Below are 17,340 nucleotides of genomic sequence, written 5' to 3'. Positions count from 1 at the left end.
CAGCCAATCTTGCACAGACGGTCATAAAGAGAATGTGTTCATTTTGAAGATGAAGGTGGGGTGCCTCAATTTCAAGGGGATTAGTGGATTTGTTTGTTTTTGCATTCCAGTAGACATTCTAAAATCCCAGAATGTTTTTGCAACTGCAAGTCAAGTTTTACCTTCTCACTTCAAGCAAAACAGTGTTTTCTCAAAGCAGGAAATCGATATCCCAATTTATAATAATTTGCCCAATATTCTTTGGTTAGTATAACAACCCTTTGCCTTAACTAATTTAGTTGAGAAGGAACACTGCTTGCAGCTTATCAGTAAATAATTATATTGTCTTCTAGGAGTCCTCCTTTCTTAACATAGCCTCTACATCACAGGAAGGTAATGGAGAGGAAGCCCCAAGTTTGTCCTCAAGAAGAACATTGAACGTAACTCTTCTAAGCAGTGAATGGAGGTCAACAAAAGGAGGTGTGTCAACCATCAATAGAGAGCTCGCCATTCAGTTGGCAAAGTTCCCTGATGTGAAAGTCAGTGTCTATCTCCCTGAATGCAGTGAAGAGGATGAAAGAGTTGCTGCTGGTCACAATGTCCATCTCATTAAAGCAGAAAAACTGCATGGTATAAATCCAGATCTCTGGTTGTCCTCTCTACCAGCTCATCATGCTGTGGACTGTGTGATTGGACATGGAGTCCAACTCGGGAAACAAGTGCAACTGATAAAACGCCAATATGATTGTAAATGGATTCAGGTTGTCCATACTGACCCTGAAGAGCTTGGAATGTTCAAAACCAATGCAGATGCTGTTTCTAAAGGAGAGGAAAAGCACAGATTAGAAGTCAAACTCTGTGAATTGTCTGATCAAGTTGTAGCAGTTGGACCCAAGCTGGAGGAAGCTTTCTCAGGATATCTGCGTCCCTTTCAGAAAGATCAAAATGTTCTCAACCTCACCCCAGGCATCTTCTCTGAGTTTGCTGATGTGAAGCAAGCTTCTGAAGAAAGAAGAACATTTTCTGTTCTGTTGCTAGGGAGTGGTGACAGTGAAGACTTGCAGCTGAAAGGTTATGACATTGCTGCTCAGGCAATTGCAAAGTTGAAAGACATGTCACAGCCCTACAAACTGAAGGTTGTTGGAGTACAAAGTGGAAGAGAGCAGCAAGTAGCAGAAATGTTGCTTCAGCAAGGCATTTCCCGTGATCAACTAGTTGTACGTGGTTTCAAAGAAAGAGAGCAGTTGGCTGAGCAGTTTTGTGAGGTAGATCTTGCTATAATGCCATCAAGATCTGAGGGGTTTGGGCTGCCTGCTCTTGAAGCTCTATCTGCTGGTCTTCCTGTGCTTGTAAGTGGCAACTCTGGTCTTGGAGAAGCTCTTAAGAATGTGCCTCATGCTTCAATCTGTGTAGTGGATTCAGACGATCCTAACAGGTGGGCTGAGGCAATCAGGAGTGTCCGTCAGAAAAGAAGAAATGTACGACTTGTGGAAATGAAGTCTATCTGTGAAGAGTATGCCAAGGTTTACAGCTGGGAGGAGCAGTGCAGGTCACTTGTGCAAAGAATGATGAACATCACTTCAGGTAAAATTCCTTTGTTGTATTAATAATGGCTGATGTGCCCTGTGGTATACAGCGGCCAGATTTTTACAAAGCCCTTCTAAGTGAAGGTGCCTCCCAAGTATTGTTTATTGAAAAAAGTTTACTGTTGGCTTAACATATGAGACTTACATGTGTGAGGGCTTTGGTGGATTGTACTTGAATGCCAGATTTTTGCAACTCAGATGTCACGTACATTCTCACAACTCTCTGATGTCAAATTTTCACAATCCTAATATCAGATCAAACAACTTGGATGTTGGATTTTGGAAGTAACAACTCAGAGGACAAATTTTCACAACGTGGATGTTGGATGGAAAGTTAACAAGCTTCCTCATATTACTGCATGCTTTGAATTGGTAAAGAATAATAATGCAATGGTCTGTGATAGTGGTCTGGGGTATAATGTACTAATAAAGGCCAGTACATGATGTACATCACTTTATGTTGATGTTACTGATTCAAGCACTGTGTATTTTTACACTCCTAAGATGCTATGTTGTATAATTTTGCTTATTACAGTTTTCCCCTCTGAAGGTCTCCCTGAGAGAAGACACTCGTCAGTAGCAGGTTACAGTCAGCTTCCTTTCCCTGCAGCCTCTCAAAGTCATCTGGCAAGTGGAACAGAAGGTAGGCATGAATCATTTTATCAAAACAGTTGCAAGGAAGCTATCGGTAGCATCTGCAAAAATCGTTAAACAGTAAGCTTGATGTATGTTTATGACCTTTAGAAGTTGTTCCTGCATTTATGTAAATGTTGCAGACTGCCAGCTATCTGTGAAATTGTTTTTTACTGAAATCACTGGTGATATATAGTTCCACCTAATATCACAATTTTCTCCTCTAAAGGTTATTCTGTTGGATTTGGTCCGTCTTCAGTAGCAGGTTACAATCAGCTTCCTGTCACCTTCCCTGTCACGTCTCAGACTTATCTAAGAAGTGGAACTGAAAGTAGGTGACTGTAAACATTTAGTTTTATTCCATTAAAGCTATCGGTAACATTTGCAAAAATTGAAGGCTGACAGCATAATTGACCCAAAGGACTTTTCAGATTGCTTTTTGTTGTTTAGGTTAAGATTGACTGCAATTTTCACATGTGGACTTGAATTCGTTCAGGGAATGATGCTCCAATATTTTATCTGCTGTTTTGTAAATTGTGCGGCAAAGCAGCAGATAAAACATTGAGCAAAGTTTCCTTAAGGAATTAATGGCCTCGTAAAAAAAAACCCTGGTGAATCTGAGCTAACACAAGAAAAAGCGATCTAAAAAGTCCTTTGGGCGATTATATGCTCCCAGCCCTTCAATTGTCAGCTGTCTTGGTGTGTTGATCGTGAAACAATATATTTTTTTTATGCTAGTGAGGTGTACTTACATGTACCGGTATGTGGCTTTTTCCCCTTACATTCACATACCTGCTGCATGCTGCTGTCTCGTTGTACATCCACTCTGAAAATAAAAGTGCTATGTTGTGTAATTTTCTTATTGCAATTTTCCCCTCTGAAGGTTTTTCTGGTGGAAGTCAGTCTTCAGTCTCTAAAGAAGAGTTCAATTCATGAAATGATCACAGAAAGGGGAGTCGGCCTCTAGAAAATCATGCAAATTTATCCATTAAATATCTGGATTTCTCATTATTAAAATTGTTATTAATGCTACAGGACTAGATGTATTTCTATTCTCACCATGCTTTTAAGTAATTATTGCGTTCGACGAAGGAAGAACGCTTCCTAATCTTCTGGGCTGCCTGTGATCGCGTAGGTTCCCTGTGCATGCAAGCGAAAGCTGACCCGTGTTTTTTCGTTCGATCGATTGGCCGGCCGGCCGGCCGTTCACCTTTTCAACGCCATTTTGACTGAAGTCACAATTTCGTTGCGCAAAGCATTCTGCCTCGTGCTTCGCTGGAGTTTGTGCAAAGCGGCCAGCAGACTGTGTTCGTCTCACAACTCAAGTTTAGAGGTTTTGTTTCGTTCACTCTTCGACGAACAAGGACATATACGGGATCATTTGCGATGAACAATACGGTAGCACACAGTTTTCTCTCTCTGAATTCATGAGGCTTCTATAATAATTTTTTATGCTTTGTACAACGCTTTCAATATGCTAATTAGATCGGAACATTCAAAATGTTTATCGCTTCATAGCGGTGGGATTTTCGCGTAGAGTAAGCTTACATCCAAAATGTTTATTGCTTCATAGCAGCGAAATTTTTGCGTAGAGTATCAAAAATATCTTTCTTGCTGCAAGTAAAGAGCAGTAGCAAGTAAAAGCAAATAGTGTACGTCTCAGCAACATTTTCATCTCTCTGAGTTCTTGAGGTTTCGAGCAATAGATTTTTATACTTGTCGCTTACCATTTGAATGGAATTTTCGGTAATTCCGGGGAGAATTCAAATGGAACGGCTCATCCCGGAGGAATGTTTTCGGAAAAAAGGTAATACCTTCCAAGGTATTCCCGTTTTCTCGCTTTTACCGGAATTCCCGGAAATTTCTGTACCATTTGTTCAAATTACCAGTGACAGGCTCTTCACGGTCATACTTCTGAGAAAGAATGCTAAAGATCTGAAAGATGGCGGCAGATTTCCAAAACGTTTATCGATGCAATGTTTGCTTAAATGTAATGTTAAATCTATCAGCAACAAGTCGTACGCTCTCCTGATTCGTCATACAACAAAGGTAAATTAAAATTTGTTTCTTTGGTCGATAACATGTCTTCCGAATGGGTTTCCAGCAGGCATATTTCCCGTAGCCGTGACATGTTGCCCTCTGCATTCGACAATGAGCTTTAAATTCATCCAGAGAATACGTTGCTATCATTTGCTTAAAATATCCAAGGATTCGATTTAAATTTTTCCTTGCAAATATGGATGCTGCAGAAGACAAAACGATGAAATCGTCGTCTTCTTCTCCAAAAAAATTATTTTCCAAGTCGTCCGCTAAAACGTCTAACATGACGGGAAGTTCAGCCGCCATATTTCTTGTTGATACGTACTCAGACCCGGCCCACTGGCATCCGAAATTTCCCATCAAATGATACGGTTCAATCCGCTCCGTTTCCTTAGTGCGAAAAAGTGCAGTTCCATTTGTCCAGAAAAAACTACCGAAAATTCCATTCAAATGGTAAGTGCTCCAAGACTGTCAATATGCTAATTAGATCCCAGCCTGAAAAATGTTTATCGCTTCCTTGGGGCGGAAATTTCGCGTAAAGTATGAAAATATCTTTCTAGTAGCTAATAAATAGTAAGATTTGGTAGCGAATGGAAATATATAGTTGATCGCCTGCGGTAGCATTTTTATTTGTGTGTTAGATTTTTATGCTAGTGCACGCGCATTTGGTTATCTGAGATCAAGACTTTCGATATGCTAATTAGATCTCCACATTCAAAATGTTTATCCCTCCATAGCAGTGGGATTTTCGCGTAGCGCATAAGAAATACCTTGAAATCTTGTTGTTAGTAAATAGTAGTAGCGAGTAGAAATAAAAGTAAACCGTGTTGTGTTGAAGTACGTTCTTCAATGATTAAAGACGTTACGAAAATATTTTGCAAATGTCATGCAACCTTATTTATAATTTTTCTCTGTCAGATTTGTCACGTACTCGGGTTTGCCCCCAATCTCGTAGCTTCAGGGTGGAAGAGTGAAATAATCCCTCATGCTCCAGATGTTTCTTCACCCTCAAAGTTAAGATTTTTATTTGCCCATTAACTTTGCTTTATTCATGCTGGGTAACTAGCAGTAAAACTGTGGTTATTAATTTGGAAAGGAAACTTCAAATATTCTGTGAAGATGATGATTATTGCAATAAAGAAAAGTTGCATAAAGAGTGAAACGAACGAAATAAGTCAAATTAAAACGAACAGGAAAGCGCCCACCATACCTAAGTTTTGTCCTATGTAAGGAATCGAACGCACTCCAATAATCTGTGATTACTACTAGTTATTATTATCATAATGGTGATAATGCAGTCCATACACTGTATGTCAGATGGCTGTGCAAGCCTCCTTATATTATTTACTGCATGCTTAAATTGATTTGGTAAAGAATGTTAATGCATTGGTCTGCTGATTGTGGTCTGAGATGCTAATAAAGTCCAGTACATTTTGTAGCGCACTGTATGTTATTGAGATGTTGCTGCTGCATGCAAGCACTGCGTAGCTTTTCACTCCTAAAATGCTTTGTTGGCTAATTTTGCTCATTACAATTCTCCCCTCTGAAGGTTTTTCTGTTGGAAGTCAGTCTTCAGTAGCAGTTAACAGTCAGCTTCCTTTCCCTGCAGCCTCTCAAACTCATCTGACAAGTGAAACAGAAGGTAGGTGGGAACTAGTTTTCTAATGGCAACAATCACTTACAACATTTTGTCAACACGAACATGTAACATTTGCAAAAACTTTTAGCTGCGTATGTCTTGTTGCCTTGTTAAATAATATTTAGATTTTTGATACTTGTATACTCTATAAATACTATAATATATCATAGGATTCTTGGAAATACACTTGTTATTCCTAATTTATTGGTGGTTTTAGTTATGACAGCTGAACAAATTTTCCGTGGTCTTGAGCAAATGCGACATGATGCAGGCAAGATCATCGGCAACACACATCTTCTTGGAGAGTTAAAGAAAATTGCTTCAGACAAAGGCTTGATAATCTCTCATAACAAGGGATCAGGGAATTGCATGTTTTATGCATTGTCAGAACAACTGGACCTAGTGAAAGGAATCCAAATCTCTCATGAAGTATTGAGGCAGTGCATAGTCCAATACCTCAAGGAGAACCCTACACTGGTAAGTTACAATGTAGTATTGGTAATGTCTAACCACAGGCGTCCCAAGCTCACGTTTAGAAAAAGCGAAAAATTAATTATCTTTTTATTATAAACTCCAACTTCTCCCATTTTATTGCTTTGCTAGATTTGTAAAACCATTAATGTAAAGGCACGCAATAAACACAACAGACAATAATTATTGATGGGCAAGATTGGGCAGGGAATGTACTGGCAAGGCTCGGATGGGGATAGGACCCACCGACCGCATAAGGGATGAGGGGCCTCGGCACATGGCGCCATGCCGAGGGGGTGCCTCATGCCTGTACTGCAAGGCAGACATCGACCTGGGGTAATGTCCTGGCGTAGAATCCAGTCCAGAATGTCAAGATGTCCCCTCCCTGACGGGGCTCCAGCACAGGGCTGAAGGGGTGCCGCAGGCAGCAATTCCCCGCCCTTATTTTATTAATGATACTTCTTACAGCTTGTTAACAATGCTAGGAAATGGCATGAAAACAAAACCGAACATGCCTTACAAAGGAGTGAAAGCGAAGAACAACAGTAATTAAAAAGGCTATGAAAAAAGGGAGGGTGGGAGGGATTAACCTTGCTGCGTAGAAAACTTGCAGCAATATGAGAAGGGGACGAATGATCAATCGATAATATATGCTTGACCGATTTGTGCCTAATATGGTAAACACCCCGCGGGATGTACCGCTGGGACAACGCGGGCCTTGCTTTGCCAAACATTAACTTTAATTTTCTGCTAAAATATCATTTAATGTAAAGGCACGCAATAAACACAACAGACAATAATTATTGATGGGCAAGATTGGGCAGGGAATGTACTGGCAAGGCTCGGATGGGGATAGGACCCACCGACCGCATAAGGGATGAGGGGCCTCGGCACATGGCGCCATGCCGAGGGGGTGCCTCATGCCTGTACTGCAAGGCAGACATCGACCTGGGGTAATGTCCTGGCGTAGAATCCAGTCCAGAATGTCAAGATGTCCCCTCCCTGACGGGGCTCCAGCACAGGGCTGAAGGGGTGCCGCAGGCAGCAATTCCCCGCCCAAGACGCCAAGTGTAACGCGAAGTGCCCTGTGCGAGCCCACAATGAGCTGATAAGACACCCCCATCCCTGTCTCCATGGGAGGTTCAAGACAGACCGCTGCTTGCCCCAAGCGTTGAGTGACAAGCGAAAACGGCCTCTATGGAGAAGGGGTCAGGGTGTAATTTTTTTTTTTTTTTTTTTGTATATTAGCAGGCCCCCAAGGGATATAGCTAGCGAGACTTGGCTGGTGTCGGTACTGTCCGAGCATAGCAAGATGTCAAACAACGCACTGAGGCGGTTGGGGTTTTAGATTGAAGGTCCACTAGCTATATCCCTATGGTTAACGGGTTTTAGAACATGAACCATAGTTTACAAATAAGGCTGGACTACCGGAACGGCTACCAATGGTAGCTATGAGACATCAGAGTGTTCTCAACAGTGTTTTCAAAGTCCAAGTATGGAATTATTAAATAGATAAATTGTCAAAATAAAATACTTGTTCTACAACGTTCAAGTATGGAGTTCTCCAGTTGTCCATGCTGAGGAATCAAGTGAGGCATGAAGCCAGGGTCGTAGGGACTTGGAGAAGTGTGTCTTTTGGGGTTTTGATATAAGATTGGTAGGCGTCAGACCTCCACCGTCCAAGAACCTTAATGAGCCAGTCGGGAAGCCCTGCTGCCCCTGCAGTTGTGGCTGCGCCAATGCGGAAACTATGTGAGGCAAAGTTGGCGCTGTCCAAACCGCAGACTTGTAATAAGGCCCGGAGGTTGTTAGTGAGGGAGATCCGAGTGAGATTGCGGCCATCCATAAATTGGAATAGTGGCAGACTTGGTTGGCGTGAAGACATTTGGAGCATGTAGTCTTGCAATGCGGTGACGGCACATACGGTAGAGTTTGACTTGCCTATGGTGAGTGTGGCTGTCTCCCGGAAGGGGTCTGTTTTAGATTTTTTAATAACGATCTCAAACGAGGTAGGGTGAAAAATATTAGGGTAAAATAAGATGTCTGACCTAGATAAATGAATTTGGATATCGAACTTGCCGTTGCAAGTGAACTCGCTGCTACGCAAAAAACCGAAGAAAGCTAAGGTAAAGGAGGCCCACAGCATAGAAGAGTCTGTGTCTAAAGAGCAAAAAGGGTTCAGTTTTTTGTAGATGCTGTGGAGGACCGAAACAGTGATGGGGTAGCGGGAACGTTTCGCAATGCCGAGATGGGATTTAATCCCTCGCAAAGTTTTATGCAATAGGGGCATAGAGGAAAACTCCAAGGGACAGCCAAACTCAGTATGTAAATTCCTAACTGCTGCCAGATAAACTTTAATGGTGCCATAAGAGACAGTATTGGACAAGTGGGTAACAAAATGAATTAAGGTGGACTCAGTGGTAGGGAGAAGGGGAGTTTTAGGGGAAATTAATCTATGTTGGAGACAGAATCGGATGAACTGGCGCTCCCCAGATGAGTAGGTACGGCGGGTGGAAATAGCAATTGACTGGTAGATGTAAGTAGCTGCCTGTGCAGTTAAACATTGGTCAGGAAAGTGGGGATCTGGCAGGGAGCGGGCAATGCATCCGGTGCGAGGGTGTGGAAGCGGGACATCTGGAAACGAGACAGACTATCAGCAATGCCATTATCGACCCCAGGTACGTGTTTAGCAGTAAAAGTAAAGTTAAACAAAAGGGTTTGGAGAGTAATCAAACGGACAAGATTCATAATTCGGGGGATTTTGGAGTTCTTGGACGACAGGATTGCAACTGTTGCCTGGTTGTCGCAAAGGAAACATATCCTCTTATTTGCCCATAGTGGAGCCCATAGCATGCAAGCAAGGTAAATGGGGTAGAGCTCTTGCCAGGCAATGCTAATCCCAGTATCGGGGTTGAGCTGATGGGAGGGGAGCCATTTGCCCTGAAACCACTGGTTGTCGTAGAAGGCCCCATACCCAATACCACCCGCGGCGTCAGTAAAAAGGTGGATATCAGGGGAGGTTTGGGTAAAAGGGGGAAGGAAAAGGCTGACCCCATTCCAATGGTCAAGGAAGATTTGCCACATCTGGATATCTTTCCGGAATTCGGGGTTGAGTGATAAAAAAGCCCCTGGTGTTGAGACCCCCCGGGTGAGGTTGATGATGCGCTGCATGAAGGGGCGACCGGGGGCAATAACCCGACAGGCAAACTGCAATGTTCCAATGAGGGACTGGAGATCGCGCAGGCAACAGGCTCGTCTTGAAGCCCAGGAGGCAAGCAAAGAGCGTGCATTGCGGAGTTTGTCCAATGGAAGCCTGGCTTCCATGCGAATGGAGTCCAGAGTTATACCCATAAATTCCAAGACTTGGGAAGGGCGGAAGGTTTTCTTTGGGGCAAGAGGAACATTTAATTCCTCAAAGAGGGTAAGCACTCGACAGAGAGCTGTAGCGCAAAGGGAGGATGGAGGGGGCTGTGCAATGAAAAAATCGTCGAGGATGTGGATAATGGAGGGGATGTTTAAATGATTTCTGACCAACCACTCAAGAGCATCTGAAAATTGGTTGAAAAGGAACGGGGCACTCCTGAGACCAAATGGGAGTGCCATGTCAAAATAGTAGCGACCCTTCCAAGACATTCCAAGGAGTTCCCAATCGTCGGGATGTACGGGGATGATTCGGAAGGCAGACTGAATGTCAGTCTTGGTCATGTAACACCCCTGGCCATGCTTTAGAACAAGGGCAATGGCATCATCTACTCTTATATATTGGAGGGTAAATTCCTCAATGGGGATATTTGCATTTAAACTGTCAGGGGTCCCCTTGGGGTAAGACAGGTGGAAAATGGTGCGCCATTTTTGGCTGTTCTTTTTGGGAACCAGCCCTAAGGGGTGAATTTGAAAATTGCTAAAGGGAGGTGATTCGAAGGGGCCTGCCAGGCGACCAATTTCCACTTCACTGAGTAGGTTTTCTGCAATTATAGAAGGGTGTTGCTTAGCTGAAGGGAGGTTTTTCGCAGTTCGGGGGAAACGGCCACCCTTATAGCCTACCCGGAAACCGTGGCTTAACCCAGTACACAAATTAGAGACAAAAATCCTATCAGGGTGGTTGGAAAGGAGTTCAGTTAAAAGAGGGATGTTGATAGGTGTTTGGGGCTTAAGATATGTAAGAACTTCAGCGGCTTGATGACTTCTTATCACCCTGGCCTCTAGCTTTTGGAGTGGGGTCATCGTGCCTGTAGGCTGGGTGGTCTCCGTTGCAGGTTTTGCAGCGATGGCTGTAGGGGCATGGATCCTGGCTGCATTTGGCGCCCCGGTTAAAGTTGTTGCAAGTCCCTCGTTGAGTGGTTGCACTGGGCCTAAGGGCAGAGAGGGAGCACCCATGAGATAAATGGTCCCCACTCCCACAGATGGTGCAAGACGATTTAGCTTGCCCAGTAAACTTCAGTAAATAGAGTTGAATATCCCGTTCCCCCCAATTTAGGGCAGGGTTGGAGGCAGCTTTCCGACGGAAGTCGATATCGTATGACAACCAAGCAAAACCAGCAAATTTACGATGGGCCGAGCGAATAATTTCTTGGTAACAAAACATTTCAACCGCCCGTTGGGGAAACTGGGTAAGGAGAACCATACAATAGACGGCAAAGGCCGAGAGCCATTTATCGATGGAATCGATATGGGTTTTTTTCTTTCTGGACGGGGAAGGGATATTAAGTTGTTTGCCATCGAATGAAATTGAAACCCCGGGATGATCACCCTCATCGAGGCAAGAATTTTCTGGCAGCAGCGAGTCAAACTCTACGTACTCACCGCGTACGATGGCTTGTCTGGTCTTGGGCTGAACATGCGAGGTAGGTGAGGCTTGAGGAAATTGTTGTTGAGGGCGCTGGGTGGATGTGCTTGGCTGTTGATAGAGAAGGCCCGCCGCGAACTGAGGGTCGCCAAGTTGCTGTTGGAGCGGCAATTGTGGCTGAGATTGAAGGACCGGGGCGATCGGTTGAGCAGTTGTAGCAGGCGTAAGCTTTTTGAGTTTTTCGTCCATAATTGTCGAAATTAAAGCCGCGAGAGCGGTGCTATCCATGTGTGGAACCGAACCGGGAACGCCCCCTGTTTGGGCGCCATTTTGTGCCTGGCGCGTGGTATCCTCGACTATTCCGCCGGCAGGCTGCTCGCGACCGTGCTGTTCAGTGACCTCAGGTAGTTCTGGTGAGCCTCCCAGATTGGTTTCTGAGCCGGACTGTTCTTCAGAGCCGCTTTGCTCGAGCCGAGGGCGTTTAGCAGCCTCTGGGGTCGTGTCCGAGCTTCGTGTCCTTGAGTGATCATGAGTCGAAACGCCAGCTGGAGAAACAGTCGCTAAACGCTCGATCAGCTGATCTCGACCTCCAGTGATATCGAGGTTGTTTTGGGCCAAGAGAAGGCGCAACACTTCGTTGGAAAGCGTGTCTAACGAGCTTGCCATCGCAAGACAGACAAAATTAACCTTGCTGCGTAGAAAACTTGCAGCAATATGAGAAGGGGACGAATGATCAATCGATAATATATGCTTGACCGATTTGTGCCTAATATGGTAAACACCCCGCGGGATGTACCGCTGGGACAACGCGGGCCTTGCTTTGCCAAACATTAACTTTAATTTTCTGCTAAAATATCATTAAAATGAAACCAAACTCACTTGTTAGACCACAGGCATCCCAAGCTCACGTTTAGAGAAAGCGAAAAATTAATTATCTATTTATTCATAAATGCGTCACGGTTGTGTGAGTTGGAACGTGACCTTTCATCTTACGCTGTGTTAGGTTACATGAGAACCGTTGAGAATTTGAGCGCTTTATAAGACGTTGTATGGGGAATAAAATATCGTTCATTTAGAACGCTAAATACATTAAAATATCCTCATTTTTTACGTAAGATGATTAAAAAAACTCTCCTCTTGTGTGTCCATTGTGCTTTTTTGTTATTTTCGCTGTTTTGGGCTTTTTATGCCACCACTGTTCTCTCCTTCTTAAGACAGACTCCGTCTTATGAAGGAGAGAACGGTGGTGGCATAAAAAGCCCAAAACAGCGAAAATAACGAAAAAGCACAACAGACGCACAAGAGGTGAGTTTTTTGAATCATCTTACGTAAAAAATGAGGATATTTTAATGTATTTAGCGTTCTAAATGAACGATATTTTATTCCCCATACAACGTCTTATAAAGCGCTCAAATTCTCAACGGTTCTCATGTAACCTAACACAGCGTAAGATGAAAGGTCACGTTCCAACTCACACAACCGTGACGCATTTATGAATAAATAGATAATTAATTTTTCGCTTTCTCTAAACGTGAGCTTGGGATGCCTGTGGTCTAACAAGTGAGTTTGGTTTCATTTTATGGTTTTACAAATCTAGCAAAGCAATAAAATGGGAGAAGTTGGAGTTTCTTTTTCAAGTACAGATGCAAAAGTGGCTGACTGAAAAATATACCTCTATCATTATTCATCACAATAATTAAGCACCATATCACATTCAAATCCTAGCAGTATGCAGATGTTTGTCACTGCATGAATATAGTTTAATGGTCTTAGCTCCCACAATTTTCCTGTAGCTGAGTGCTATAACATGCAAATGGAAAGTCAAAGGTTCAACTCTGTTAGGGGAGAGAATTCAGATTTTCTTTTTCCGAGTAAAATATGCCTTTGTCACTGACTGAAAAATACCTCTATCAAGATAAAACTTAATTGTTGCTTCATATCTTGCTGATTTCATTTTGCAAGAAAAGGCAGAAGGCAATTCTAAAATGTTTGCTATTTCTTGGACAGTTGGTACATTATTCAAGGGCTGATATCACGTGGATGCTTAAAGCCAAGCAAAGCTCTGAAATTCCATTGTATCCAATGCTTCAGTTATTCATTAACAACTGAATACATAACATATTGGAACAGTTAATATGTTTCGGTATAATTTGGTTCGTTGCCGATTGATGCAATGGTTAATTTAGTGAAAAGCTTTACCCTTCAGTTGATCATTGGATGAAGTGGCACAATGTACTTTGACATTTTTTTGTTAATAATATTATTGTTATTATGTTCTTTTTTTACAGCAAGATGGGACAGAACTGTTTAACTTTGTACATGGACATCAGTCTTGGCCTGATTACCTTAGAAACATGGCAGCAGATGGGACATGGGGTGATCACATTATTCTCCATGCTGCAGCAAACTGCTTTAAAACATGCATTCACGTGATCAGCAGTCTGTCACATGACTTAACTATCCACCCAGAACATGATGTTAGCAGCAGCAGCCAGCTTGTGTTGGGACACCTGCATGAACATCACTATGTCAGCCTTTGGCCCAAACCAGGTAGAGGAACTTATTATGTAAAACAATGCCAGCTAATCAGATTTGTCTACTTAACTTAATCACTTCAATATTTATTGAAGCTTATACACCTGTTTAAAGGTGGGCAGATACCAGTTTTGAAAACAATGACATATTTGTGCAATTATGTATAATTGTAACTTACATTTGGTATTCCATTTCAAAGGCCTTTTCAAGAAAAGTAAAAATATAATAAGTAATTAACAATAAATTAATGACAAAGGAACTGAACAGGAAATACATACTGAATAGGCAAACAAAACGAAATCGCTATTATAACAGCTATTTAGTTTTGTTTGTCTAATCAGTATGTATTTCCTGTTCAGTTCCTTTGTCATCGTCACGCCATAATGAGCTATATTTTTACTTTAATTTATAATTTCTTGTCACATTGTAATTGGTTTTAGTTAGCTTTATTGTACTATACTTTTTGTATTTATTTCACACCCACTTACGGGGTTTGTACTGAAGATGGATGAAGATTCATCCGAAACATGTGTATTTTTTTTCACCACTTATGTAAATAACTATTACATTTCAAGAAACAAACGAAAAATGTTGTTACTTTCACGCTTGCTGAGTCTACAAAAATTTGGTAATTGTCTATAATTATTACTATTACCGGGTATTATTGGACAAAATATGTCATGTGGTACAAAATGGGACGGTGGTTATGAGATGGTGACTGTCATCTCATTTTGATAACAGTCCCCCTATTTTTTTCGATGAGAAAAACAAAGACAGCACCACAGGGTGTGCCTTAGAAGGGGTTCCAAACATTGAGACGCCGATGAACTGCAGCCTCATGCTATAATTGTCTCGAGTGTTTGGAACCCCTGATGAGACACAAACTCCTAGATTGATGTAATTACATTGTACATGTATGAGGGCCTAGCTTAGATTAGGATTGCACTTGAATGTCAGATTTTTGCAATTTAGATGTCACATTCTCACAACTCACTGATGTCAAATTTCCACAACTGTAAAATCATATCAAATGACTTCATGATGTTGGATTTTGGAAGTAACAACTCAGATCTCAGATTTTCACAACTTGAACTCCTCAGATGCTATTTTGTGTATTTAATTTTTGCTTATTGTAATTCTCCCCTCTGTAGGTCTCCCTGTTGGAAGTCAGTCTTCAGTAGCAGGTTACAGTCAGCTTCCTTTCCCTGCACCCTCTCAAACTCATCTGACAAGTGGAACAAAAGGTGGGTGACAACATTTTGTATAATCCCAACAACTGTCACATGGCATTTAGAATGGTCAGTTTTCAAATAAAATAAATCTGTTTAAATTGGCTTTATTGTGTGAACATAATTTTCTTTGCCTTATGCTAAGTTAATTTAATGCTTTTGTCTGAGCCATATTTTCTGCTCTGCTAATGATCTGAATTGCCTGCCACACGAGACACTTGTTTCAGTCCTTATTTCACCTGTGGGTGAATCAAGAGCTGGAAAAGGCTTCTGCGTCGCAAGCTGTGATATGAAGACTTCATAACCCACCTTTCCATTCGTTCAGTCTTTTTTTATGACAAAAATGACATACAAGTTTGCTTTTATTATAATTTTCCCTTCTGAAGGTTCTTCTGTTGGAAGTCAGTCTTCAGTAGCAGGTTACAGTCAGTTTCCTTTCCCTGCAGCCTCTCAGACACATTTGAGAAGTGGAATTGAAGGTAGGTAGGAAATACTGAAACAATTACAATAAAACTAATCACATAACATTAACAAAACTTGCCAGTTGTCTTGGTGCATCATTAAACAATATTATTATAGAAGTAGAACCAAAAGTAGGTGGAAACATTCTGTGTATAATCCCATCAACTGTTACATTGCATTTAGGTCATGTTTTAACCGTATGACTAGACTGGGCTTTTTTTTTTGTCTTTACGGACCAAGCCGCCCCACCATAATTTTGCAGCCATAGAAGCTATGATATTGAGGCTGGGAGGATAGATACTACATGTACATCCAAAGATGTTTCCTTTGAGGTTCACAATGGGAAGTAATGATGTCATATCAAATGGTAATAACTTTATGATTGTCAATTGGATTGCCAAAACTTCAGGAAAGTGCCTAAATTAGGTAAAAAGTAATAAAAACCAATACAGGAACACTAACATGAGCTAAATAGACAAAAGTTACAGTAATTTTTACTCAGGCCGTGAGGTAGCATGAGTTAAGTTTTCGGTCGCATTATCAAATTCTTTGTTCTATTATTTTTTTGGGGGGTCGCAATGCACAACGATCATACCGGAAATTGCTGTTAGCGTCATCATGACCCGGGGTCACATGAACAGACTTGAAGAAACTTAATCTGTTTATATGTCTATTTTTATAGCGTCTTTTGTGCATCTTTTAACTTTCGAAGTTTTACAACCAGTCATATTTCATCTTTTTGTTACTGGCACGTAAAAAATTCGAAAAGTTTATATCGTTTTTTTATTTACTTAGCTTTTTTTAGTTCCTCGAGGTTAGTTTTGTTTAACCGAAAATTTTGCAACTAAATCCCTCTATGACCCCGCGGGCCAAGACAGATACAGATCTGTCTCACGTTTACTATTGAAAAACAATCAACGTAGAAATGGTTTCTGTCTCCAAATGAAAGGTGAATAACAAATGCTTTTCCCTTTATTTCATTTATAAATATAAACAGCGGAATATAGAAAAACGTACAAGGATCAGATAACGACGCGAGACGCGTAACGTTACTCTAGATCATACCTGATATTAAGACCCGTCATTGACCCGGCGTTACACGGATACAAATCCGCAAATCCGGACTGAACAAATGGTTTCTGTCTCCAAATGAAAGGTGAAAACGTAAGGATTAAAGCCCAGGGATTTTAAAAAAGCATCCGTATGACAAATGTCGTTTTCCCCTGTATTTCATTCTGACTGCAAGAAATGCAATTCTATCTGGTGGTTACTTATTGCTTCACTATATCTCTGTATCTATCGATTTGGGGGAATTAGCGATGTTGGAGGTTATCACTGCCAAAAGATTGTAGGCTTACACACCACTCAGCTTACAGACCACACCACTTCTTGTTGTTTTTGTTTTAAAAAGGGATTTTTCATTTTCTGAAGAAACTGCCTGTAAAAAATTGGTTGCCATGATAACATCAAAGTCAACAAACACTAACCAACCACTTCAAGTTTTTCCCAAATAAATTTCCGAAAAATTCCTGAAGTTTCATTGGGTTTGCACAAATATAAAAAAAAAGTTACTCAGGTTCAAAGTCACTGCAGGCAGAATCTAGATGGGATTAATAGTCAGTTTTCAAATAAAATCCTGATTTAAATTGACTCAAAAAATGTTGTAACTGTGTGAATATGATTTTTCTTGTCATACACTACCCCTGTTATTGAGCTAGAAAAGGCCCCTGCTTTTGTAGGCTCTGATTTGAGATACTTCAAGACCCACATTTCCATTTTTTCTAGTGATTCCCTTTATGAGTATAACGACATACAAGTTTGCTTATAATATTTACAATTTTCCCCTCTGAAGGATTTTCTGGTGGAAGTCAGTCTTCAGTAGCAGGTTACAGTCAGCTTCCTTTCCCTGCAGCCTCTCAAACTCATCTGACAAGTGGAATTCAAGGTTGGTCTATCAAAATTGAAATTATACAAAAGTTT

At 41.5% G+C, this 17,340-nt stretch overlaps 4 protein-coding genes across 4 annotated transcripts in view; 2 read left to right on the top strand and 2 right to left on the bottom strand.

The window, feature by feature from the left end:
* Positions 1 to 17,340, top strand: part of LOC146477737 (uncharacterized) — a 32,083-nt gene that overhangs the window by 2,717 nt on the left and 12,026 nt on the right. The window contains exons 2-5 of the mRNA XM_085113164.1: positions 333 to 1,563; positions 14,821 to 14,913; positions 15,285 to 15,377; positions 17,213 to 17,305. Of these exons, the coding sequence (XP_084969290.1) occupies positions 333 to 1,563; positions 14,821 to 14,913; positions 15,285 to 15,377; positions 17,213 to 17,305 (1,510 nt within the window). The remainder of the gene's footprint in view (positions 1 to 332; positions 1,564 to 14,820; positions 14,914 to 15,284; positions 15,378 to 17,212; positions 17,306 to 17,340) is intronic.
* LOC146477738 (OTU domain-containing protein DDB_G0284757-like) lies at positions 6,247 to 13,743 on the top strand. The gene is made up of 2 exons (XM_085113058.1): positions 6,247 to 6,354; positions 13,423 to 13,743. The coding sequence occupies exons 1-2, from the start codon at positions 6,247 to 6,249 to the stop codon at positions 13,741 to 13,743; spliced, it is 429 nt and encodes a 142-aa protein (XP_084969184.1).
* LOC146477740 (uncharacterized) lies at positions 7,067 to 10,053 on the bottom strand. Its single transcript, XM_085113059.1, has 2 exons — positions 9,544 to 10,053; positions 7,067 to 8,998 (listed from the first exon to the last, which is right to left on the bottom strand). The coding sequence occupies exons 1-2, from the start codon at positions 10,051 to 10,053 to the stop codon at positions 7,934 to 7,936; spliced, it is 1,575 nt and encodes a 524-aa protein (XP_084969185.1). The 3' UTR covers positions 7,067 to 7,933.
* Positions 10,370 to 11,987, bottom strand: LOC146477739 (uncharacterized). The gene has a single exon (XM_085113174.1). It carries the CDS (start codon positions 11,963 to 11,965, stop codon positions 10,517 to 10,519), a length of 1,449 nt encoding a protein of 482 aa, XP_084969300.1. The 5' UTR covers positions 11,966 to 11,987; the 3' UTR covers positions 10,370 to 10,516.

Source organism: Pavona decussata, unplaced genomic scaffold (assembly GCF_977016875.1).
Source record: "Pavona decussata unplaced genomic scaffold, jaPavDecu1.1 SCAFFOLD_69, whole genome shotgun sequence".
Taxonomy (NCBI): Eukaryota; Metazoa; Cnidaria; class Anthozoa; order Scleractinia; family Agariciidae; genus Pavona; species Pavona decussata.
Note: the sequence above shows the minus strand (reverse complement) of the source record. Positions and strands in the feature narration are given on the sequence as shown.